Below are 27,287 nucleotides of genomic sequence, written 5' to 3'. Positions count from 1 at the left end.
TTCAAAGAAGAATAGGGAAAGTGTCTTTATCCTGGCTAATGTTTATTCCTCAAGTAACTTTTCAGACTGAATTAAATGCTCAACCTCTCAGGTGGCCACCATGTTGCCTATTAATACAGCACAGATTTTACAAGTGTGCTTGCAATGTTGTGATAGCCAGTAGCGAAGCATTCTTCTGAATTCACATATTTATTCAATTGGCCTTTACGGGTTTCTCAGGAGTTCTGAACACAATCTAATGTCCTAAATTATCGCTCACATCTTCAAAGCACTACATGGCCTCACCTCTCCAGAACACTGACATGTTCCATCCATGTAAGTTACCAAGACTTCCAAATCTGCACTTCTGTAGATTGTCATCACTACAACAGTTGGCTAACACTGCTGCCTTAGAGTGTCAGGGGCGCAGGTTCGATTCCAGCCTTGGGTGACAGTGTAGAGTTCACACATTCTCCCTGTGTCTGGAGAGACCCTAAACTCTGGAATTCCCTCTCTTAACGTACTCATAATATCTTATCTATGTCTCAAATTGTGTCTGATTATGCTCCTGGTAAGTACTAAGAGATATTTAACCAAATTAAAGGCACAATATAAAAGCAAGTTGTTGATAATATCAGGATTAAGGGAAACAATGATTTTGGTTGATTGCATCTGATGCTAAGCGTTTATCAACATGATTGCTCATGAATACACACATATTAGCAGGACTTATACACTTAATGGTAAGATCCTAGGGAGTGTTGCTGAACAAAGAGACCTTGGAGTGCAGGTTCATTGCTCCTTGAAAATGGAGTCGCAGGTCGATAGGATAGTGAAGAAGGGGTTTCGTATGCTTTCCTTTATTGGTCAGAGTATTGAGTACAGGAGTTAGAAGGTCATGTTGCGGCTGTACAGGACTTTGGTTAGGCCACTGTTGGAATACTGCGTGCAATTCTGGTCTCCTTCCTATCGGAGAGATGTTGTGAAACTTGAAAAGGTTCAGAAAAGATTTACAAGGATGTTGCCAGGGTTGGAGGATTTGAGCTTTAGGGAGAGGTTGAATAGGCTAGGGCTGTTTTCTCTGGAGCATTGGAGGCTGAGGGGTGACCTTATTGAGGTTTATAAAATCATGAGGGGCATGGACAAGGTAAATAGACAAGATCTTTTCCCTGGAGCGGTGGAGTCCAGAACTAAAGTGCATAGGTTTAGGGTGAGAGGGGAAAGATATAAAAGAGACCTAAGGTGCAACTTTTTCACGCAAAGATATAAAAGAGACCTAAGATGCAACTTTTTCACGCAAATGGTGGTACATATCTGGAATGAGCTGCCAGAGAAAGTGGTGGAGGCTGGTACAATTGCAACTTTTAAAAGGCATCTGGATGGGAAGGGTTTGGAGGGATATGGGCCGGGTGCTGGAAAGTGGGGCTAGATTAGGTTGGGATATCTTGTCGGCATGGGCAAGTTGGACCGAATGGTCTGTTTCCATGCTAAACATCTCTATGACTCTATTTGTTCAATTGTAATCACGCTAAAACCCCCTCACTCTCAATTGATCATTTCTTCAGTTACAATCAAACCTCTTCCCTGACAACTACACCTACATTGTTCTTCTCCGTCATGATATCAGATGTAAGGTATCATTTAAAACTTCACCCTACGTCTTCCGACTCTGCTCACAATTTGTCAGTTAGCTCCCGATTGGGACCACGCTTTTCCTGGTTGTCCTTTTGTCCCCAGCAAACTTTAAAAATTCCTTTGGACTTTTTTTTACTTACCCACCAAAGATTTCTCATGCACTCTTCATATTGTCTTTTTACTTTTTAAAAAAAAACACCCTTCCTGTAATTTCCATAAAACCTTTAAGGCTTCTGAAGCTCTCAGGATCTACCTCAAACTTCCTTTTACTTCCATCTCCGATCTTGTACATGCCATGATATTCACAGAGTTTTTGGTCTCACACTTCACCTTTACAGTAACTTGTTGGCCTTACACTTCCACTATTTATTTATTGAAAGAAGCATACTGCTCTCAGGTTTCCTACAGTGTGGAAGAACATTCAGCCCATCGAGTCCAACTTATCCCTGCATTTCCCATGGCTAATCCATTCAGCCTGCACTTCCCTACACATTCCGGGACAATTTATCAAGGCTCATCCACCTCACCTGCACATCTTTGGACTGTGGGAGGAAACCGGGGAACTGAATGGAAACCCACGTAGACACAGGGAGAACATGCAAACTTCTCACACACACACACACACACCTGAGGCTGGAATGAAACCTGACTCCCTAGCACTGTGAGGCAGCAGTGCTAATCATTGAGTCACCATGCCCCTCCATATTTCATTTCATTGTCTAATGACAAATTAGATCTGTTAAAGTACATTTTTGAGAACATTAAAAGATAACCAGAACAAATTTCCCAAATCACAGCCACAATTTTTGTGCATTATTTCAGAATCTGAAAAAACCTTAATGAAGTAATTAACATGCCACTCACAGGCTTGAAATGTAAATGTAACTAATATGAAGTTATGGATAGACAATAATAGAATACATGGGAATGATAAAGGCATTAACAGTGATGCAATATTTGCCTCAGTTCTGAAGGTATCAATGAAATATTATCCAGGTACCATTTGACCTAAACAGTGGAGTTGACCCAATCATTAGTTCTTCTGAAAAAAAACAGGTTAATCTATCAGAACATAATTTGGAATGATTTTCCTTTCGGCAGGAAAGAGAATTTTTATTTATAACATGAACTGCAATTAAAATTGGGGAACATCCCTTCCGACATAATTATATCTATCAAGATGTGAGACGGTAGTATCTGGACTGGAATTGGTCATATGTGGTCCCAGTATTCTTCAGTTTTGTCTGCCCACAAGATAATAAATAGATTTTCCTTTTAGAAACTTTGCCTGGCCTGATCCTGCCAACAACCCTCACAAATACTGAAGCCAAAATAGGAGCTAGAAGATCAACTTTCATCAGCTGCTGTCAATAGGATTACAAGCCCAAGCCTATTGGGCTGTTATTGAAAATAATCTGTTTCGACATGAGATTGAGACTGCAGGGCTCAGCAAAAAAAAAAATCTGATGCTAATGGTCGCTATAGACAATATTAATTAACCATCTTCAATAACTCAGGCAGGTATCAAGGTGAATTTTACTGGTAAAACTTATTAATATCCTTAATCTTCACAGGTCACATTAAAGAGAAAATTTACTGTTTAGTTTTGTACTGCTTCATGCTTATCTGGAGTACTTTGTACAGTATCGTTCTCCTTATGTTAAGGTCAAATGTAAATGCATCAGAATCAGTTCAGAGAAAAATGGAGAGCCTAAGTCTAGGAGATGAGACAAAAAATTAGAGCCAGGAATTAGTTGAAGAAACATTTCTTATATATAAAGTTGTAGGACATTATTGCAATCAATCTTCTAACATTCAATAGGATCATTTATTCAGACAGATCATCAAGAACCCCTGTCACTGAGAATATGGGCCTCTGGGAGGTAGGACAAAATGGATAAAGGAGCTGCACAAAATAGCTTCCGTATTGCTAAATTAGATTGAAAGTAACATTTAATTCTAAATTGCAGATCGAGACTAAATGGTTCGCCGTACCTACGTGACTACCTGCAGCTCGTCTCTAAAGCTATATAAATAACTAACCACTAAAACCACCAGCATGTAGTAGAAAATGGATGAGAAAATACTAAACCACATTTTGCAAGCTGTGAATCTTTGTAAAGGTGACATAAACCATTATGACTTAATCAATATCATTAGTTCAAGCAACTACCCATGAAGTGATATCATGTATTGATTGGTTGTTACTATGAGGAAGTGAGGACTGCAGATGCTGGAGATCAGAGCTGAAAAATGTGTTGCTGGAAAAGCGCAGCAGGTCAGGCAGCATCCAAGGAGCAGGAGAATCAACGTTTCGGGCATAAGCACTTCTTCAGGTTGTTACTTTGCGAACATGCTCCATGATGATGAATAATGTTTATAAACGTTACACAAACTCTGTTGGATTATTTTGACTGCCAAGAAGTTTTCCAAGAATCTGCCAACCCAGCACTGTAACACACAATAAACGATTGTTTGGATGTTAGACAGAGTTGTTTATAGGTGCGTTTATTGACCGATGGTGGAACCGAGAGACCCACAGATCATCGTCACTATTTATGAAGCAACATAAAAGAGGCTGGTACAATTACAACAATTAAAAGGCATCTGGATGGGAATATGAATAGGAAGGATTTGGAGGGATATGGGGCAGGTGCTGGCAAATAAGACTGGATTAATTTCAGATCTCTGTTTGGCATGGGCAATTTCAACCAAAGGGTCTGTTTGCGTGCAGTATATCTCAATGAGTCTATGTTGTGCAATACTAGGCTTCAACATGTGCTATTGTTATTCATACAGCCATTTTCAAATTAATTGTTACTATTGTTTGTTTAAATGATTTTTACTGACAGTTAATCTATTAGTTAGCCACAGTGAAACGTCCTCTGCCAGATAATCTTTCAGTTATAGCAGCGAGTATAGAGCATAACTCTTGCACAGGGTATATTTTAATGAAATGTACTATTTGTAATTAAATACACATTAGATGGAAAATACAAATCTGCAGCAGAATAGTTTACATTATCACAGAAGAAAAGAATCTGGTAGCACGACAATGAGTTTCTGAGCCACGAACATGTTCAAAGAATGTTCAAAGTGCAAAACGTGCTCTAAAATTAAATTAATACATAGTCAGAAAAACCTCATGTGCACCCTACAATCTGACAGTGGTCATCTATAATCTTGTTCTTCGAGAAACTTCCCAACTCAGTTCCTTTTCTTCTGAAGTTGAAATTTCCTTGCGTTATCAAAATACTTCATACTTTTAAACAAAACATTGATAGAGCTGTGCATGCTGGGAATCAGCAACAAAAATAAAATTTGCTGAAAAAGCTCAGCAAGTCTGGCAACCTCTGTGGAGGTTGCCAGACCGGCTAAGCTTTTCCAGCAATTTCTATTTTTGTCTATATTTCTTACTTTTCTCTACTTTCATGAAAAGTCTGAATAATTGCCAAGTAAACTAATACGTAAAATTACAAGCTGTCTTTTTTCAGTTTTCTCGTATTTAGACCATTCATCTCATCACCACCTGTTTCAGCAGCATAGATACAGGAGACTGTTTAGTCCCTTAAGCACATTTCAATGACATTATCGCTGATCTGTGAGCTATGTTAATCAAAGTTTGCCAATTCTGGAGCTTACAGAAATTACTTTAGAAGAAAAATAAGTTTATTCAGATAGATTATCTGCCACTATTTATGAAGTAATCTTAAGCCTTAAAGAGAACAATTTTCAAAACATTTTATGTTGTACAATTTACTTACGGAAGGGTGCGAAGTAACACAATGCTAGGTGGTGACCAGGAGTGAGTGATTAGGTGATTTATTCATCAATCAGGCCTGGAAACACCAATGTTTTAAACACTGACTCATTGCACACAAAATGTGTGTTAAAAAAACTACTATCCACTTATTACATTGTGCTGGAGGAATAACTTTCTTCGGTGACCACGCTGCGATTTTGGACAGGAGCCTGGAAACACTCAAATGTCACTACCACCTCAAACACACTGACTGACTGTATACTGCTGTATTAAGTAATTAAACTCATGAGAAATGGAAACAGAGGATAAAAGTATACAAATGTTGCAATAAATTCAAACATTTAACATCAGACAACAGATTTAAAGTTATATGTTTTATTCCAAGCAGTTCAGCCATTAAAGAGTACAAAATAAAACTAGCTCTGGCCAGTGACCACTATCACAACCCAACACGGCTTGATTTCAAAGGGATTACTTGTATCACAGGTGCCATTCAAAGGAAAGAAAGCACAACCATCAGTGTTTCAGTCTGTGGAATCATTTCAGAGGTGAAAATGAAGTTGGAAGTAGAAGCTTGTTAGTCTGTGACACCAGGTATGAGGCACTATCCCTCACTGTAAAGCAAAAACAAAACAAAAGTGCAATAGCATTCTGTATCATTTCAAAATTATCACTGAATGTTACAACACTGGTCCAATATGATGTGCATAGTCTGTCAAGCAGATACCATTAAAATGCATGCACTGAAACAATTATTAAATCAGGAGATAGCAAAAAAAAGTTTTACACATTTCTAAATGCACCTACTTTTCTGGCTTTCACTACTAATTTAGAGAGACAATTGTACCTCTGATTCAAGAGGCCTGCCAGTTCCAGAAGTATGTAAAATAGTGGCAACTGTATCTATATGAGGTGTAACAAAGATATTTGCAGTCCACATGGCAAGAAGTGTTTGCACCAGGAATCCAAACATTTAAGGAATTCTGTATAGAAACTTAGTATTAAGAGCTCACAAGACACATATTACACAGAATTTAATAACAAAGTGTTTACTCCAAACTGGCCTTCACACAGGCACAGTTGGAACTGATGATGTCAGCTGGATGAAACAGGCTTCAGGGTGTGGCTGCATGTGAAGTGCTGATGTTACCACATACTGGGCACAAAGATGTCAGTGGTAGCACATGTGCACTGAGCCCCACCTTTATTTCACACTAACTAGCATTTAAAAGCCACAACCAATTCCCACACAGCATGCTGAGGTGTTGTTCTTCAAACTTATCTTGAGCTTCACTGGGGCAGTGCAACAGGGCAAGGACAAAAATGTTGGTGCTAGTGCTGAGGGGTAAATTAGAATGACAGGCCTGGGCGGGGGGAAACAGGTGGTGGCGAGGTTCTGCAAAGTGTGTTCCCAGTCTGCAACTGAGTCTCCCCAGTGTAGACTTCACCCCATTGTGCTCAGAAAATACAACAGACTAGATTGAAAGGAGGATATATAAAGTGCTGGTTCACCTGGTAAGAGGATTTGGGGTTGAAAACAGTGGGCGCAAGCGGAAAGCCCAAATTTCTTATGTAGCTGATCTGATAATGCAGCCTTCCACCACAATGCTTTGGAGAATCCATCGTTTCTTCCCTCAAGTCTCTCTCACTCTGTACAACATCCACCATACCAACAGAATTTGTGCATTTTACACCATCTTGTTTAAGATGAGAGTCTCTTTTTATTAGAATATCCAGTGGTTTTCCTCGACCACCCCAGACTACATAGGCTGTATAGATCCATACCAGGGAAGAGGACAATCACTCATTGATGCTCAGTTTGGATTCGGCCAGGGCCACCCAGATGACAGAGTTTGGTTCAAACAGGGTCAAAAGAGGTGAATTCCAGAAGGGAGATTAGTGACACTGCTCTTGATATCATTTGACAGAGTGAGACATCAAGGAAAGATAGCAAAGCTGGAGTCAATACGAATCAGGGGGAAACTCCCCACTGGTTGGAATCATACCACACAAAGGAGTTATGGTTGTTGAAAGTCAGTCATCTCGACTCCAGAATATCATCGGAGTTCATCAGGATAGTTTTTGTGGTTCAACCACCTTCAACTGCTTCATCAATGGCTTTCCTTCATTGGGCCAGAAGTGGGGATGTTCACTGTTAACTGTGAAACATTTAGCAAAAATCACAACTTCTCAACCCTTGAGGGAGTCCACATCCAAAGATATGAACAAGATATGGACTTGATCTGACAAGTGGCGAGTGACATTCACACCATACTAGATGGCTTTAGCGATCTCCTAGAAGAGTCTCCTCTATCAACCTCCTGGTGGTTACCACTGACCAGAAACTGAGTGGACTAGCAATATAAATTAAGCAGCTACAAGGGCAGGTCAGAGGCGATTAATCCGACAGCAAATAACTCACTTCCTGACTATGAAAGCATATCCGGGAGAAAGTGAGGACTGCCGATGCTGGAGATCAGAGTCGAGAGTGTGGTACTGGAAAAGCACAGCAGGTCAGGCTGCATCCAAGGATTCGGAAAATTGATGTTTCGGGCATAAGCCCTTCATCAGGGCTTATGATTCTTGATGAAGGGCTTCTGCCCGAAACGTCAATTTGCCAACTCCTTAGATACTGCCTGACCTGCTGCGCTTTTCCAGTACCACACTCTCGATTCTCAAAGCCTATCCACCACCTACAACGCCCAGTTCCAAGTTAGGAGTGTGATGGAACACTCCCCGCTTTCCTGGATGGGTGTAGCTCCAACACCACTCAAGAAGCCTGAAACCAATTAGCCCAAAGCAGCTCAATTTATTGGAAACAGATGGACAAACATCCACTCCATCCACCACTGATGCTTAGTAACTGCAATATCTACTATGATAAGATGCACTAGGGAAATTCACCAAGGCTCCTTAGAATGTATCTTCTAAACCCATGACCAATTCCCTCCTGAAGAAATATGGGAGTACCGACATCTGCAAGCTCACTTCCAATACACTCACCATCGTGACTTGGAAATATATTGCTGTTCCTTTAGTCTTGCTGGGTCCAAATCCTGGAACTCCATCCTAAACATCACTATGGGTGTATGTACATCAAATGCACTGGAGTGGATCATGAATGCAACTCACCACTTTCACAGGGCAATTAGAGGATGGGCAATAAATGCTAGCCCAGCCAGCAACATGAACACCCCATGCATTAATTTTAAAAACATCAAAACTACCAGAAGCATTCCACACCATGAGAAGCCACCACATAAAAGCACAACTTTAAAGCCATGCAATTCAAACAACCAGCAATCTATTCCTATATTCTCACAAGACGACCTTACCTGCTGCCACCACTCTGACATCTTCATGCGCTCTGCGTCTTCCAGATGCTCGTTGATCCCCATCCTCATGCCACCAAAGGGAATGGACTGTGAACGAACAGCGGAAAATTAGAGCAATTGCTGACTGGGAGGGTGAAGAAGTACTAGCACTGAAGAGGAGGTGATGTTGGGTTCTGAAGGATTATGGGAAGTGCTCAAATGTTTATTCAATAGAAGCTATTGTATGAGCTGTATCCTTTTTACTGTTGTCTTTAAAAGCAGGGATTTACCAGAATGGCTGCATAACTTCACAGTCAGGAATGCAACAGCTACCAGGAATTCTGTTTTAGTGGCTGATTCAGATGGCTGAAGGGGCAGACATCAGAAGCCAAGGAATTTTTTTTTTACAAATGAAGCTGTGTGGCTCTCAGCTGAGCAGGTTTGAGTCGGAAACAAGGTACAGAGACACAGTGAGAAAGACATTGAATTACGTGCTGTTGTTCTCCTCAGCAAAAGCTGCTTGATCTCTGCAGTAGGAAAGCTCAATTTAAACTTGAAGCAAACCAGTTACCTTTCCTGCAGCCATTACTATAAATTGTGACCTTTGAATTGATAAATCAGAGACAATTTACAAGTGAACCATCCACTCTGTGCCTCTTATAAACTAGTAGAGGCATTCAGAGAAAGACAACTGAACACCAAGGGTCTAGCTAGTTGAAGATGATCATCTCAACATCAGAATCAGAAAGCAGAAACCACTGAACCGAGTTCACACCTTTTTCCAATTCCACCAGTAATCTATTTTCTGTACTTGTTTATCTGCATTGGCGTAACTCGGAGCTTATGAGGAGATTAGAGTTTTAGCTTGCAGTGTTATACACCAATAGCTTATTGCTTCATTAGTTGTAATAAATAATAATTCTTATTCAGTGCAGAATTGTTGCCTGTGCTGTCAATCAACCTGGGTATGAAAGTCAGGTAAATTGGAGTACGGTTCAGAGTGGCCTTTGTAAAATCTAACGTTTGGTATGACTCAGGGAACACCAGGACTCTACTTACAGTGCACTACACCAGTGAGTCATAACATTATTAATCAAATCTGTCTTTCGATTGCACAAAATCTGGTGGCACTCAAGTTCCTTTGCCATCAAATGTAAGGAGTAGTCTAAAGCAAAATCAACATTTTCTAATCAGCTTCTTCAGGTAGCGCTCATTGACAGAACACACAATGCTTCCTAAACATGGCTACTTCTGTGCTCATTGTGATGCACATCTTGTTTGGATACTGGTGTGCCTGCATGGAACTGGGCCCAGAGTCTGGTCAGACAATCAGAACTGTTTCAATGCACAAAGGACGCCATTCAGCCCAGTGTGCGTGTACAAGCTCTGAGCATTCTTAGTGCCCACCTCCTGCCGCAGTCCTGCGCATTAGTTAAAATTGACCAATCATCTAATATCCTTCTGAATGTCTTGATTGAACCTACTTCCACCACACTTCCACTCAGTGTGCACACCAAACCCAACCCACCTGCTATGTGTATAAAGTTTTCTGACTTCACATTTGCTTCTTTTGCAAAAGACTTTAAAATGGCACCGTCTGGTTCTCAATCCTTTTAGAAGCAGGAACAGTTCATCCCCACCTTCTCTGTCCAGATCCTCAAGAGTTTGTGAACTTGCAACAAATTTCCTTTCTAGGAAAAGATTGTCAACTTCTCTAATACATCTTCATAACTGAAATTTCTCATTATCCTGTTCTGCACTTTCAGTGATATAAACAATTACACACAATACTCCAGGTGAGGCCTAACCAGTCTCCTATACAAGTTCATCATAACCCTTCTGTTCTTGTACTTTATGCTCTTTTGATGACACCTAAAATACTGTATGTTTTGTTAACAGCTCCCTCTACCTGGCCTAACAGATTTAATGACTTGTGCACATTTACTCCCAGATCTTTTGCTCCTGCACATTCTTTAGAATAGTTCCTGATATTTTATATATCTTTCGCTCTCTCCCTATTTTCTTGGTATCGAAAAACAAGTGTCACCTCAGAGGTTTCCCCACACTGAACTTCATGTGCCACTTATCCACCCATTCTGAATGACTCTAAGACATGAAAGAATACAAGGTTCTCTCTAGTTTACAATTCTCCCAAATCTTGTAAAATCAGCACACATTAAAATATTCCCCTGTACATCACAATCTAGATCATTCTTATAGATAACGAAAAGCAAGGATACAACACTGGTCCCAAAATATTCCATTGCAAACCTTCTTCCAGTCTGAAAAATTAACCATTACTCTGCCAATTTTGTGCTCAGTTCACCTAGCTCACTTATTTTCCAATGTTCCTTTTGTTGGACTGAACACAATCCTCTATGAAATTGCCCTGGACTCTGTCTGGGAATGCTCGTCTCTCATTGCCCCTTACACTAGCAATATCTTATTGGCATACAGGTTATTGAAGTCCCCCACTATAATTACTCTGTCATGCAGATTTGCTCCTCTATCTCCTTCCTACTAGCTGAAGAATTTATATCAAACCAAGCAATGTAACTGCACCCTTTTTATTCTTCAGCTGCATGAAGTTTGTCCTTGAACCCTTTGAATCATGCTCTTTCTCCAGTACTGCAATGATCTTCTTCACCAAAAATGACAATCCCCTCCTTTTCTTCCTATCCTGTTTTATCAGAACATATTGTAATCAGGAATATTTAACATTCTGACTTGGTTTCCCGCGAGTCAGACGTCCCATATCACCACATCATAACCCCAAATAACAATGTGTCGAAAAAACACCCCATGCATGCAATGTGATCCCAATTTAAATGTCATTACTTTCTCCCTTACTCAGACTCTATTAGTTTACTATTCTCTGTTCTAGTACTCTCTATCTCTCCAAATATTTTGCGCACCCGGATATTACATTTGAATATGGTCTTGTGCTACCCGCACCCCTGCTGAATTACTTTAACCCCTTCTGAATAGCACTAGAAAATCACCCACAAGGAACTCAGTCCTGGCTCTATTCTGATGTTCAAACAGGAAAGAGAGGCCCCAGGATCCTTGAAGCTGCTCGTTTTGTGTTACTTTAACACCATGGGCAATTAGCTCTAGTACAGGTAGACATTCCTTTACCCGAAATCTGAAAAGCTCCAAAATCTGAAATGTTTTTTTGAAGTTTCTTTCTCGTTAACGAGGTTGTTCGGCATGTAAACAATTAACTCCACACCCACTTGACCCACGTCACTCAGACGTGACATGGCGGCGTGGCCCAGCACTGGCAGGCATCAATTCTGTCTCAGTGCTCGTAGTAATCAAGGGTAGGTCTGCTGTTCAGTTTTTTTTTCCTTATTTTACTATGAACATGTCATTTAAGCCTTTATCCGAAAAATTCCAAAATCCCGAAAGATAGATGGCCCCGAGGGATAAAGATTTGTTTAACTGCAGTATGTTAAATCCAGTGCCTTTCTACCTCAATAGAAGTTATTTTATAAACATTAAAATTCCACTGGTGGCAAAGCCTCTAAGCACCCGCTCTAAAGATCTCAGCACTTCTCTTCGCCCACTCATAAAAGTCTGCTCAAAAACCTCTCTTCTCGTGCATCTTTCTTCTAAATCCCTTTCCCTCTCTAAACCATGTTTAGTCAATGTTTTGCTGCACCAAAGGGATGATTGAAATTGCCGTTGAACAACTTCACAGCCTGAACTTGCTCTCCGAGTATTAAAAGTGCAGCACAATGTTAAACATTGAGCAATTTTGTACTCACAGTCATCTCATTGCCTTACCCGTGCAAGTCAGGTCTGACTGATGAATCTTGGTTTCTGTGAAATCTCAAATTGAAAATATTGAGTATTACAGAAAGTACAAATGACAGAAATGATGGATCTAATTTTTGGGAATACACATGAGAATATGGAATAAATCACTCTCAAATGAATAATTATGCAGGATTACTCCACTGTGAATAGTCTTCAGCTTAAAACACAGGTCTTACCTTTGTTGAGGTGGCCAAATTCACTGTGGAATACCCCAATTAGTGTGCAATAACCCACATTGTTGTGCGCGCTGACTGCTTTCTGGAAGGCTTTCCCCCATACAACAGGCCCACCTGGTATCATCTGGTAACTGACCAACTCATATACACCTATTTGGAGTTAGATACATTGAAAGAGAAAGGGAAACACTGAATAATTGCAAACAATGTATTACAGAGAATTTTACAGTACAGAGACAAAACACCAGAACAATGTGCTCCTTTCTACAGATAACTATGTAAAACATGCACCAAAGGGGTCCATGGTTTTGTATCCAGACAATTAAGTATCTAATCAAGATAATGCTGAACTTTTACAAGATGCTATTTAAGATAAAGTTGGAATATTTCTGGAGATTTCCACAATATGCACATTGACCCATGGATTCCTTTCTAGAATTCAAAATCCAAGCAAACCAGAATGATGTACACCAAATAGAAGTGTCAAGAGTTCATTTCATCAAATAAAATCTCATCTATCGAAACACAGTTGTATTATATAGATGTTAGTAAGAGAGTTTGATAGCTGGGATTCCATACCAGACAAGAGCCACACAGTGAACATCTCCAATAAGACAGAATCTAATTATCGCTTGATGTTCAATGACATTGCCACCACTGAATCCCTCCCTTATCAATAACTTGGGGGTGATCATTGACCAGTAACTTAACTCGACCAGATATTTACATACTGTGACTGAACCAGCAAGTCCAAGGCATGGAATTCTGTGGCCAGAGTTTAACCCCCAAATGCCTGCCCACCACCTACAACACTCAAGTCAATTCTGTGATGGAATATTTTCCACTTGCCTCAATGAGCGCAGTTCAATCAACACTTGCAGCTCGATGTCATCCAGCACAAAGCAGCCTATTTGACTGGCACCCTATTCAGTATTCATACCCTTCACCAATGTGGCAGCAATATGCGCTATCCAAGGTATGCACTAGAATAACTCATCAAGGCTCCTCCGATAGCATCTTCCAAAACAATGACTACTATCTACAAGGACAAGGGCAGCAGATACATGGGAAAGTCACCACTGGCAAAACACGCCCCCCACTCCCAAGAGGGAAATCAGCAGGGCAAAACGGGGACATGAGATAGTTTTGGCAAATAGGGTTGAGGAAAATCTAAAAGGGATTTTATGAATACATTGGAGGACAAAAGGGTAACTAGGGAGGGATTAGGATCAACAAGGCAGCACAGGTGCGGAACTGCAGGAGATGGCAAAGATGTTAACGGAGTATTTTGTATCAGTGTTTACTGTGGAGAAGGACATGGAAGATACAGAATGGGGGGGGAATAGATGGTGACATCTTGAAAAGTGTCCATATTACAGAGGCGGTGATGCTGGATTTCTTAAACGCATAGAAGATGTAAAAATCCCCAGGACCTGATCAGGTGTACCCCAGAGCTCTGTGGTAAGCTAGGGAAGTGATTGTTGGGCCCCTTACTGAGATATTTGTATCATTGATAGTCACAGGTGAGGTGCCGGAAGCTACCACTATTTAAGCAAGGTGGTAAGGAAAAGTCAGGGAACTACAGACCGATGAGCCTGATATCAGTAGTGGGCAAGTTATTGGAGGGAATCTTGCGGGATAGGATTTACATGCATTTGGAAAAGCAAGGTCTGATTAAGGATAGTCAACATGGCTTTCTGCACAGGAAGTCGTGACTATTGAACTTGATTGAGTTTTTTGAAGAAGTAACAAAGAGGATTGATATGGACAGAGTGTTGGATGTGATCAATGTGGACTTCAGTAAGGCATTCAACAAAGGTTCCTCATGGTGGACTGGTTAGCAAGGTTAGATCACATGGAATACAAGGAGAACTAACCATTTGCCTACAGAGGACAGAGGGTGGTGATGGAAGGTTGCTTTTCAGACAGGAGGCCAATGGTGTGCCAGAAGGATCAGTGCTGGGTCCACTGCTTTTCGTCATTTATATAAATGATTTGGATGTGAACATAGGAGGTATAGTTAGTAAGTTTATAGATGACACCAAAATTGGAGGTGTAGTGGACAGAGAAGAAAGTTACCTCAGATTACAATGAGATCTTGATCAATGGTCAGTGGGCAGAGGAATGGCAGATGGAGTTTAATTTAGATGAACGTGAGATGCTGTATTTTGGAAAGGCAAATCAGTGCAGGACTTATACACTTAATGATTATGTCCTGGGAGTGTTGCTGAACAAAAAGACCGTGGAGTGCAGGTTCATTGCTCCTTGAAAGTGGAGTATCAGGTAGATAGGATAGTGAAGAAGCAGGGGGGTAGAAAGAGTCCATAACTGAAGGGCAGCATCTCTTTCACACAGAGAGTGATGTGTATATGGAATGAGCTGCCAAAGGAAGTGGTGGAGGCTGGTACAATTACAACACTTAAAGGCATCTGGATGGGTATATGAATAGAATGGGTTTGAGGGGGTTATGGGCCAAGTGCTGGCAAATGGGACTAGATTAGGTTAGGGATGGCATGAACAAATTGGACCGAAGGGTCTGTTTCCATGCTGTACATCTGTGACTCTCCTCATCTTGTTCCTGGCTTCCATTCTGAACTTGCATAGAAAACCTGGGCAGCATCTAGTGGTAGAGATTGGTTGCTGCAAGGAGTTGTTGCCTGCACTGATCAACCTTTTGCACTAGATGGTGATTTACTGAATCAAAGAGCATTGCACTGACATTGTATTTGCATTTCTTTCATATTTAGTGATGTATTTCATTTTGCAAATTATTTAAACTGGGAATGCACAGTGCCACAAATGTCTGGTATACTATTTCAACCTATGCCTTGCATTTTTTTCTGAACGGGATATGTCCAAATAAATCCAAATCTGATTTTAGCATTTAATCCTGTGGGAGCCTATGAATATTTTAGCTGTTTCATTTAAGGTTATGATTTTCAGGATTACAACCACAACTTCTAGTAAAGGGCTGCTGTATTACATTTGGATAACAATGGTACTTGTAATTCCTGGAAATCTCATTAAACCAATAAACATATAATACACAGAATATATTGCATGGTTTGTCTAGAAAATCAGTGCTTACAGCACCTTAAATCCATTCAACCTGGTTAGCACAAAATAAAATTGATCACTATGTCAATTTGGGACTCAAAACCGCAAGTTAGACATTTCATGTCACTACACTTCCAACCTTTACACACCGGTAACTGACTACACAAACACACAGCCTTAATTGCTCAATGCCTCATTGACTGTTGACATTTTACAAAAAAAGGCTTGAGACCCAAGGGGTCTGGTTGAACCGGTTAAATTGTTGGGTGTCAATCTTCAGCCTTGAATGTGAAACAGCACAGATGGGTGAACATGCTTGCCTTTTTTCGGTGCTTCGCCCAACTCCGCCCAGGGCACCATGTAGACAATCTCATTGGTTTGATTAAGCAGCATCGGCAGCATTTTTGAGATATAATTTTGTTGCCAGTCTTTATTGGTTGCCAGGGCTTCTCGTACTGCTGACCGTTCCTTGTAACTGCCTAAGGAAAAGATGATCTGAAATAGTCCATCATTCGTATGTGCTAATAGTACAAGCTTTAGACACTGCAAGTGGAGGGACCTGTACAATGAATATTACAAATAATCACATTAAATATGACAACCATAAATGGTCGAAACAAACTGCAACATTTACACACAAGCTCATCCTCACAGCTCCTAGTTTGCAGCTCCACATAAATGGTGGTATAGCTCCTAAAAATATCACTTATGACTCTGGAAAAAGGCATTGCAGTGTATTTCCAAACTACTTACTAAATGATTTTGAAGGTAAGAACAAGATCAAGCCACTCAGCCCCTCAAGCCAGTTGCACCAATTCTGTTTCAGCGTTAGCCAGTGGGTAGCACACTGGCCACTGAATAACAGGGCTCTGGAGGTGAAGTCCTATACCAGGGATTCAGCACAAAAACAAGACTGACACTGGAGGGAAGGCACCAAGGTAGCACTGTAGTTCACAGTCCAGCAGAGCTGCTTTTCAGACAAGGTGTTAAAAGTCCCTCTGACATGCCCATGGAGAAGACAAGCAAGTCAGAGTTCCCTATTACCACCCTTCAGGATAAGAAGTCAGCAGAGTGGAAGGCTGGGAAACACACGCATGCCTATTTCCTTCAGTGCTCCGATACAATATACATTCTGCCATTGATCCCTTATGGCAATTTCTCCTTCCGAGTAAAGATTAAAACAGACTATTTGAATAAAAATCTCTTTGGTATTCTTTTCTTACCATATTTCCAAATATGAAAGACTTCATTCAGACACCCAATTTCCACAGACCAGTACCCGACTAGTTCAGAATGGGCTGTACGTAGGTGGATAAAATCACTTGTAAGCTTCATAAAGTCAGCCACCTTCCCAGGTTGTATGATGTAATTGCGGAATTCATAAAAAGTGCCATTGAGCTGATTGCCTCCTGTGGAAGTGCCTATAGATCTCTGGAAGTGAGAGAATGGAATATTGACATTTGCATGGAAATATCCCGTTTTATTTTCAACAACAGACCTTCATGTCACATCAGCTTCGTGTCCATTAACACTGAAGATGGTGGTACAGTGGTAATGTCACCAGATTAATTCTCCAGAGACCCAGACAAACCATGACAGCTGGTGGAAATAAACTCAATAAATCAAATCTGGAATTGCTTGTGAAACCATCATCAATTGTCACAAAAACTCATCCAGTTCACTAATGCCCAGTAGAGCAGGAAATGTGCCTTTCATCTATATGAAGCAACACTCATGGTGAACTCTGTAATACAAATACAGCCGACTTACATCATGATATCTCTAATACACCCACACTCCACTGTAGTGCTCTGAAGGGGTGTCTAGTTAATTCAGCTTCACAATACCCAACTTCCTCTATTTAAAAAAGCTTGACACCAAGATAAAGCAGCACACTTGATTGGCACTACATCTACAAACATCCATTCCCTCCACCACTAATGCTCAGTAGCAGCAATGTGTACTATCTACACGATGCACTGTAGAATTTCACCCAAGATCCACAGAGAGCACCTTCCAATCCCTCGACCACTTCTACTTAGAAGAACAAGGACAGCAGATACATGGGAACACCACCACCCTTCAAGTCAGACACCATCCTGACTTGGAAATATATTGCTGTCCCTTCGCCATTGCTGGGTCAAAATCCTGGAATTCTCTTCCTAATGACATTGTGGGTCTATGTACAGCACAAGGTCTGCAGCAGTTCAAACAGGCAGCTCACCACCACTTTCTCAAGGGCAACTAAGGACAGGGAATAAATACTGGCCAGCCAGTGAAGTCCACATTCCATGAGTTAATTAAAAAAAAACTTTATATCACTTGTGTGCAGCTTCACAGAAGTTATATTTTATTCTTAACAGCTTATACAAGCAGATGTTACTCACATGTATTGAAGGTGATTACATTTTTTTTTGTTTCCCCTTAAAAAAAGCAGAAACCAACAACAGCAATAACACACTGACTGTGGCCCAGCCAGCACAGAGTCAGTCCCTAAACTGAAGAGATTGTACATCTCGTGTTTTTTTTTCTAAACCCCCACACCACCGCAGTCAGGCAGTAGTGCTTATATTTACCCCAGCACCCATGTTGTGCGTGTGCAGGTGTGAGACACAGTGAAAAACAACAGGTGTACAAATCTTTATTCAATTCCCACCACCAGGAAGAAAGGAAACACCCAAGTGGCCAGTGACAAGCAGTGCCCTTCACACCAAAGGGCAATGCTGTGTGATCAAACAGTGAAGGGGAGGGCAGGGATTAAATCAAAATAGAGTTGGAGGGCAAAATAATGCACTCCACACCCTGCAGTGCCCACCTCTCCCTGAAAGTCTTGAGTGTTGGTGGACACCGCATGCTCCTTCTCCAGGGACACCTGGGCTCTGATATACCCGCGGAAGAGGTACAGGCAGTCGGCCATAACGACCCCCTCCACGGCCCAATTTCATATTTATTTGTCAATCAAATCAGTTTACACTACTGATTTAATGTGCATCTTATCAAAAAGGCAATGGCAGTGAAACACTAAAGTTTGAGATTCAATCTGAACAATTAACAACGACTATTCAATCACAGCCCTGATATTTGTTATGGACCAGACTAAATCCCATTCAAATATATGAAGGACATCACCTGGACCCTAACTTTTATCTTATTTAAAGGCAAGTATAAGGTGCTGTGTTCCAGATGTACTTCAATTGGTCTCACCACTTGGCTTTAAGCAAAATAAACTTTACTCTTACACCCAGTTAAAATACAAACAAAACAAAATACAAACAAACTTTAATTCTATTGGAAAACTTGACAGAAGAATAGATTATTTAAAAACTAAACAGCTACTGCTCCAATATAGTAACAAACAATAAACACACCTTTGGCAAAGGCAAGTTTAGTAAAATAGATTCTCTCATATTATGTTTCTCCAATCTAGGAGAAAAGAACACCAAGAGAAACTTCTGCCAGAGAGAAAGGACTCAAGCTTTTGGCTGTAGCCGAGAGATGTACGGCAGCTTCTACAACCAACTTCAAAACCCCAACAGGCTGAAAGCTAAACTAAAATCCTGGTTCTGTGGGAATCTGACTCCACCCATTCATAGAAATCAGAATACCTACAGTGTGGAAATAGGCCCTTCGGTCCAACAAGTTCACACCGACCCCCCGAAGAGTAACTCACCCAGACCCATTCCCGTATCCTACATTTTACCTCTGACTAATGCATCTAACCTACATATCCCAGAATAATATGGGCAACTTATTATAGCCAATTTACCTAACCCGCATATCTTTGGATTGCGTGAGGAATCCCATGCAGACACAGGGAGAATGTGCAACTCCACACAGTTGCCTGAGGATAGAATCAAACCTGGGTCCCTGGCTAACTTCATAAATAAAAACCAAGGCCTCACAAGCTACTTTGTAAGCTTATTTTATTGGCATCAAAGAGACAACTTGGCACCTGTGGCTTAAAACCTGGCTTCAAAGAAAAAGGCAGAACAAAATATCCCTCTTAAAACCATACTACCTTCACACATTCAAGTTGTTTAGAAATACTACTTCATCTCCATCTCAATTTCAATACATCTAAACATAAAATTGTATTTTTATTACTATTCCTCGGATGCTGCCTGAACTGCTGTGCTTTTCCAGCACCACTCTAATCTAGACTCTGGTTTCCAGCATCTGCAGTCATTGTTTTTACCTAGTGTATTTTTATTAGAAAGGAATCTTAAGACCTTTCACTGGCATTGCTGGCTTAGCATTCAGATTGCAAGTTTTGATCAATTTCCTAATTGATCCAAGGTATTATGCTTCTAACACCCTTGCGTTATATTAAACGGAAGCATGTGGCAGTCTGACAGGTTGAGCCGATTGAACACATGAATCTTCAAAAATATGCTCCATTTCTAAAACTGCTGCTGTTCCTGTGGTCAAGATGCACAGTGCTGTAACAGGGAATTCTAGGATTTCACCTTAGTGTCAGTGAAGGAATGCTGATGTATTTCCTAGTCCGGGTGGTGTGTGGCTTGATGGGAACTTGCACATAGTGATGGTCCCATGCATCTACTATACTTGTCCTTTTAGATGCTAAGGCGTGACAGGTACTAAAAGCACTGTCCAAGGTTGCGTCGCTGCACTGCGCCTTGTAAATGGTACACATTATAGACATGATACATCAGTGCAGAGGGAGAAAATGTTGAGGATGATAGTTGGGGCGTTAATCAAGCAACCTTTCTCCTAGATGGAGGTGAGCTTCAAGTGTTGAAGCTGGACCCATCCAAATAAGTGTAAAGTATTCCATCACACTTCTGGCTTGTGTTTTCTATATAGAGGAAATGGTTTGGAGAGTCAAAGGGCACCTCAATAACCTAGTCTTTGACCAGCACTTGTAACCATAGTGTTTCTATGGTTAGACCATATTTCTGGTCAATGGTAACGCCACAATGTTGATAGTGGGGAATTTAGTGATTGTACACATAATGCTATTGTATGTCAAGCGGTTGAACCTGGGTCTTTGTCTGGAAATTTGAAAAGGTAGTTGAAACTTTATTGCTGGAACAGCACAGCAGGTCAGGCAGCATCCAGGGAACAGGAGATTCGACGTTTCGGGCACAGGCCCTTCTTCATTCCTGTGCCTGTGCCCGAAACGTCGAATCTCCTGTTCCCTGGATGCTGCCTGACCTGCTGTGCTGTTCCAGCAATAAAGTTTTAACTTTGATCTCCAGCATCTTGCAGACCTCACTTTCTCCTCGAAAATTTGAAAAGGTAATCAGGCAAAGGGATAGCTATCAAAGTATTCTATTATCATGTAAATGGTAAATGGGTTGGGCTGATCAGGGGCCAAAAAGATCAACAGACAGAAACAGAAGGCATGGCTATGGTGCTAAATTATTATTTAGGGAGGGAGATAATGCCGAAATGTTATGAGATAAGTAGAAGTTGAGAATCTTAACAAGCTAAAGAATTGATTAAAAAAAAAAGTGCTGTTAGAATGGCTGGCTGTACTTAAAATTGATTAAGCCATGAAAATCAGAAAAGATGCATCTGTGGTGATAAACAGGGAAACCCTAAGAGTCACTGAGAGAACTGTAAATTAATTAAGAGATTTGCTAAAACATCAAATAGCTTTTAATTAATTTAGTTGCGTTTTTCCAATAAATTAGGGGATAGCCAACAAAGGCAATGTGGTTGTTAGTGATTTTGGGCTTCCAAAAGATTTTTAATCAAAGAGCCACAAGCAGGTCTGGAGAACTAAACTAATTGGAATAAAACCCAAAGTAAGAGCATGGATTTAACCACATTTGTAGATTCGAGGGGTTTCTGGTGAGCAAAGACTGAATATTAACAGTTCCTTCCACAAAACATGATTTGTTGTCATTTTTGGGTCCTTGAATAAATTCGTTATTGTTTTGCATTACTGGAACAACCACATGTCCTTCTTTCTTTGATGAGATGTGAGTGTTGCTGATAAGGTAAGAATTTGCTCCCTATCCTCCACTGCTAAAATGTAGAAGGTTAACAAAGGCAATAAGGTTGATACAGAACAAGCCCAGAGAAAGGAAGATGGCCAGCGACTAAAAAAAAGCAAATAAGATGCCGACGAGCATGTGAAATGACAAGAGAAACCTTGGGGGGGAAAAGAAAAGTCATTAACCATATCAGAGTGATTTGAACTTGTGAAAGGGCTGAAGTCAAGAGTGAAAGTGAAAGGTTACCAGACACAAAACTGCTTCAAGATTAGCAGAATAACTCCACAAGGAACGGGTCACTGTTATTCATGAAGCTATGTAGTGCCGATGACATATTACTGATGTAGGTCCCCAACAAAACTGTGACAATGTGCATTTGCAGAATTGTATTTGCAGATACATTCTATTGTGCACTTTTTGAGTAAAATCTGCAGGCAGTCAATCCATGTAACATTTTATAAATTCCTACTTTGGAAACAGAACCAGTCTGATTCAAGATTGGGATACAGACAGACTCTAACATCACACCTTTAATACATCGTCTGAGCTGAGATGTTTTTTTTAAATAAAACCTTAAGTTAACTTGAGAAAAGTAGTTCTGGGATTTACATATTAATGAGCCAAAATCTGCTACCCATTCTAAAAGATGAAAGACTTAACAGCGATCTAGGTTTGTTCAATATCACGTTTCAGTTATATGACACTGTGATCTTTTGCTATAAGTTCTGTGTCTTATGATCCTGCTCCACAGCTACCTGATGAAGGTACAGCACTCCAAGAGCTAGTACTTCCAAATAAACTTGTTGGACTATAACCTGGGGTTGTGTGATTTTTAACTTTGCGACAAATTAAGACATTATGAAAGTTTTTGATAGCCTTTGGAAGAAATCCATTTATTGAAAAAGTGAAATTCGACAGATGTGCTGAAAGATGAGGACGAGAGTGTATGTTTGTTCATAAATTATTTACCTTGATCAGCTGAAAGTTAGAAGTATGGATCCCTAAAAGAAATTAATTTGGGATCACCATGTAGTCAGAACCTTTGATATCGTTAAAGAATTCACTAACATTTCACCAAAGTCCACGCAACTGGCCAAATAAGAGGAACTGAGGAAATAAGATGACTGTATTCAAGGCCATGTGGGAAATGACAGATTGCCAGTTTATGGGTCACTGAAGTGTAAGCACATCTAATTAGTGGTTGGGAAAGCGCAAAGAGTGTTGTTTGTGCAAATTCCAGACCAGGAGTGCTTGGTCAGAACTTGACAGGTTATTAAAGGACTGAGGAAGTCTAAGCTCTCAGTTGTGCAAGTGGTGAAGAGAAAAGGCTTTGCAGCTCACAGGTCCAAAACTGAAAATAACTAGTTTACTCAAACAACAGATTTGATAGGGAAAGATAATTTCTCTGGACTTTGATTAATTGTAAAGTGATGGTGTTGGAAAACAGATGGGAATTTTGTTCTGTCAGCAGTTGAAATCTTTTAAACTGTGTTCTATGGAATTATTTATTTTATTTTTCCCTTGTATAATAATCTCCTATTTTATTGTTAAATATGCGCTTGCGTATCAATGAAAGGCCACATTAACAAAATGAGCACATTCAAGCCAGATATCATTTTGCAATCGGACATGTCCAGCAGTAACATCAGTTTGCATGATAACAATTGTCATGAAAGAAAGCTACTACAAATGCTGCTTCCTTTGCTAGGAGGAGGAGTAGAGCCAAGTTTGGAAAAAAATTATAGAGATCAAGTGAAAACTTGGAAAACAGAGTTGAGAACAAAATCGGAGAGATTGAAATCACTGCAGCACTTATTTCTGTCAGCTAAAGGCTTATGTTTGGGAGGGGAACTGGGATAAAGTGCCTCCAACCAGGAGGCAGGAAGAGGTCAATAAAGTGTTAGAGATTCAGGGAAGTAAAGGGTTAATTGCAATTATCTAAATGAGAATAGCGTTGTACTAGATCACATGATAGGACCCTGGACAAAGAAGCTTCAATGTTAAGCACAGTGCTGATGTCATGTTATAAAATACAGGCTAAAACAGTTTATTTTAAATAAATGGACCAAAACACCGCAGGTTGGCCAGATCTCCTTAATATAATAAAGCAAAAGACAGCCAAGCAGAAATTAACATATTCCCCAAGGAAATGAAAATAATAGACCCACTGAAGAAATGTGAAATGGCATTCACATCGTATTTGGATTCATAACAGTTAGAAAATTTTCGATGTTGGGAGATGGAACCGACATTTAAACTTGTACTTCACGGAGTTGCGTTTGGCAGGCAGGAATGAAACTAAGGTTACAGTAGTGAACATGGGCTGGGCATTCTCTCTGTCTCAGGAAGGAAAAGCAACCAGAAAAAAATTGTGATAGGAAAAAAAAAATCAGGATACAAAAAAACCTCAAAAATAATTGCAATTTTCACTACTGCCAATGGTACGAGAAACCAACTTACCAACTTTTTCCACATTATACTCCATCTGCCAGACCTTTGCTTACTCACTCAACCTATCCACGGAAATCTGCTCCTTCAACACATCCTCTTCACAACATGCTTTCTCACTTATCTTTGTGTTACCTGCAAATTTAGCTACATGTCTTCAGAACCAGTAGAAGGTAAAGTTACCAAATGCCTCGCACCCAGCAGTCTCTATTGATCCTGAGCAAGGGCACAGCCTCACCCAAGGACAATGCAATGATTAAAGATTATATACACCTTCAAGATGTACTGCAGTAACTCACCAAGTTCCTCCAACAGCACCTTCTAAACCTGTGACCGCAGGTTATCAAAATTGGATATCTATGTAAATGGACAAGGGCTGAGGGAGTTAGAAAGCCCCAAAGGGATCAGTTCCATGTTTAACTTATCTTTCAAGGCATACAGGGGAGTCAAGGGTTAAACATTCCACAACCAAAGAGACTCACTGCAGTATCATTTGCATGTCTGTCCTCTTACTGAATAGACACAACCTCTCAGTAGGGAGGAAGCTGACTGGATCTTAGAGAAGGAATGCACTGGACCCGTCTCTGTGGATTCCTTTGCAGCCTCAGGCAAAGGTGTTTGTCCTCCTCAGACAAGACTGACAGCCTTGGCCACAACCCTTTAAAGTGCTTCCTGCTCCCATTATCTTGCTTTCCTTCCGTATTAGGATAGGTATGTGAATCCCCCATTGAGAACAGGCAAAACCCTTCTGTTTTAATTTCTTCCCATCAACACATGATCACGAAGAACACGATAATCAGTCCCTGTAATCCATTCACTCGTTATCACAGGACACCAACATTCACCAGGCCTTGTAAAATTATAATTGCTCATCTTAAACAATGTAATGCAATCAACCATGTGACTTATAGACCTTTTGTTTTATTCCTATAAAAAAAACTGCCTTTGTGTGTACATCTGAGATTCGTGGAGAAGTGTCACCACAAGTAGATGCACAACAACTTTTGGGGACATTGAGAATCTCTCACCAGTTGTCCGAGAATAAAGCATCTACCATTGTACAGAAACTGGTGTCTGCCAGATTTGTGGAACAACATATACATCAACAGAGCAACATTGTCGCTGGGTCAATGTTTAGTCCGTAGTGTTAGGTGCATTAGTCAGGGGTGAATGTAGGGGAATGGATCTGGGTGGGTTGCTCTTCGGAGGGTCAGTGTGGAATTGTTGGGCCAAAGGGCCTGTTCCCATACTGTAGGGAATCTAATCTAATCTAAACATTGATTGAGTGTCCCTACACCCAGAGGTCTACAGCAGTTCAAGAAGACAATTTGCTACCACCTTTTCCAGAGCATCAGATGCTGGTTTAGTGAGCAGCACCTAGCTTCAATGGAACAAATAAAAAAGAACAGAATCTCCCTGAATTAAATAGCTGGTAGTACACTTCAGAGAACAATTAAGAGTCAAACACATTGTGTGAATCCAGACCCAGATAAAGAAGAGAGATTTCCCTGCCTAAATTACAGCAAGTGATAGTATTTATGGCCATCATTACTGAGAGTTTGTTGGCACATTCTATTGATCAAATATAATGTCCATCAGCCGCCATGGTGGGATTTGAACCTACACTGCCAGATGATTAGCCTGGGTTCTGGATTAGTCCAGTGTCATAACTACTGCACCACCACCTTCTCGTTCACTGGTTATCAAGTACTTCTGGTAACATCAGTACTCCTGGATCAGGAGGCCCAGTTCAGTACCACCAGTCCCAGAGGTATGTAATAAAATTTCTGAACAAGTTGATTAGAAAAAAAATAGGCAAAATAAAAGTAAGAAATCTTACAAGTTTTAAACAAAATCAGAATTTGCTGGAAAAACTCAGGTCTGGCAGCATCTGTGGAGAGAAAGCATTTTGACGATTCTTCTTCTGAAGGGTCACCAGACCCAAAACATGAACTCTCTCTCCATAAATGCTGCCAGACCAGCTGAGTTTTCCCAGCAATTTCTAATTTTGATTCGGATTTCAGGCATCTGCAGTTTTTTAAAAATTATTTCGTTTAATTATACAGATATTTACTTTAATTTGCTCAATTGTTATACTTCCTCAATTCAAATTACCACTTTCCTTTAAAGCTGACGCACTGAACTTTCCAGGTCCAAAACTTTAAATTATTTCAATATCTTGGTCATATTAAAAATCATCAAAAATATCTGATATCTTATTTTAACAGATACCATCTGCAACTGAACTGCCAGTTTGCCTTATAAGCTTTGATCAACTGATCTCACTCACTGGTCCTGACGGTTGAGTCTTTTATGTGCAAGGTATTCTTCCAACACTCTCCCTTACCAAGGGCTTACATTCCAGTGGGGCTGGTCCGGTTCCACTGCTCCAGCACCATTGCTGACGTGCTTCACTGCATGCCACTTGGAGTAACTTTTCCCGAGCCTACAAATAATTCTCAACGTCAATTTCACAAATCAACAAGCCCATTTTTAAAGAAAGCCGTTGGGTCTGTCTCGGAAAAGCATGCCAATATTACACAAAATTCCGAAAACACAAGTCGAAATTAGTCGCAAAATATTCTTTTAAGTAAGGTTAAGTCTCGAAGTCAAAAGATTTCAAAATAACCAGGACTCGACCCCTTCCCCTTGTTTCAGCTGTTCCGTTTTTCTTACCTGCTGTCCTAGGTTACTAGGGTAGGAGAGAGATTTTGGAGCTGCCGCATAGATTCTGCTCAGTATATTCCTTAGATTGTACATGACAGTGGTACACGGACAACAGGAGCTGGAACGTTACGACAATATGTTGGAACGTTGCAACAATGGGTTCGAACGTCAAGACAATATTTTGGAACGTTGCAACAATGGGTTCGAACGTCAAGACAATTCGGTGGAACTCGGCGACTTCCAGTGTACGTTCCAAGCAAACAGCCAGGCACTGACCAGGTCAAAACACAGTTCATGTAGCCCACCCCAACCTCGTACGGTAGCCGCACGAGTTCAGGATACCAAATGCACATCATTGCACCCTCTTGTGGATTACAGTTCCTTTACATGTTACAGTCGGACGTGCACTTTTTGTTTGTGAGCGTGAGTTTCGTAGTGCGGGGGAATTTAACGCTAGAAAAAA

The 27,287-nt window shown here is 40.5% G+C and overlaps 1 protein-coding gene across 4 annotated transcripts; it reads right to left on the bottom strand.

Annotated features, from left to right (window-relative positions):
* Positions 1-5,731: 5,731 nt before the first annotated feature.
* nipsnap3a (nipsnap homolog 3A (C. elegans)) lies at positions 5,732-27,128 on the bottom strand. Of its 4 annotated transcripts, XM_043715579.2 has the most exons (8): positions 26,834-27,126; positions 26,505-26,603; positions 16,970-17,177; positions 16,067-16,225; positions 12,690-12,839; positions 12,481-12,525; positions 8,713-8,799; positions 5,732-5,991 (listed from the first exon to the last, which is right to left on the bottom strand). In XM_043715579.2, the coding sequence occupies exons 1-8, from the start codon at positions 26,915-26,917 to the stop codon at positions 5,915-5,917; spliced, it is 909 nt and encodes a 302-aa protein (XP_043571514.2). In that variant the 5' UTR covers positions 26,918-27,126; the 3' UTR covers positions 5,732-5,914. The 4 variants fall into 4 exon arrangements, with proteins under 4 accessions (XP_043571514.2, XP_087852448.1, XP_043571523.2 ...); XM_087996322.1 differs by lacking the exon at positions 26,505-26,603 and having other exon boundaries at positions 26,834-27,128; XM_043715588.2 differs by lacking the exon at positions 12,481-12,525 and having other exon boundaries at positions 26,834-27,124.
* Positions 27,129-27,287: the final 159 nt, after the last annotated feature.

Source organism: Chiloscyllium plagiosum, unplaced genomic scaffold (genome assembly GCF_037043375.1).
Source record: "Chiloscyllium plagiosum isolate Xiang-an unplaced genomic scaffold, Cpla_swu_hap1 HiC_scaffold_2, whole genome shotgun sequence".
Classification (NCBI taxonomy): domain Eukaryota; kingdom Metazoa; phylum Chordata; class Chondrichthyes; order Orectolobiformes; family Hemiscylliidae; genus Chiloscyllium; species Chiloscyllium plagiosum.
The sequence above is the reverse complement of the archived record's forward strand: the minus strand, read 5'-3'. Positions and strand labels throughout refer to the sequence as shown.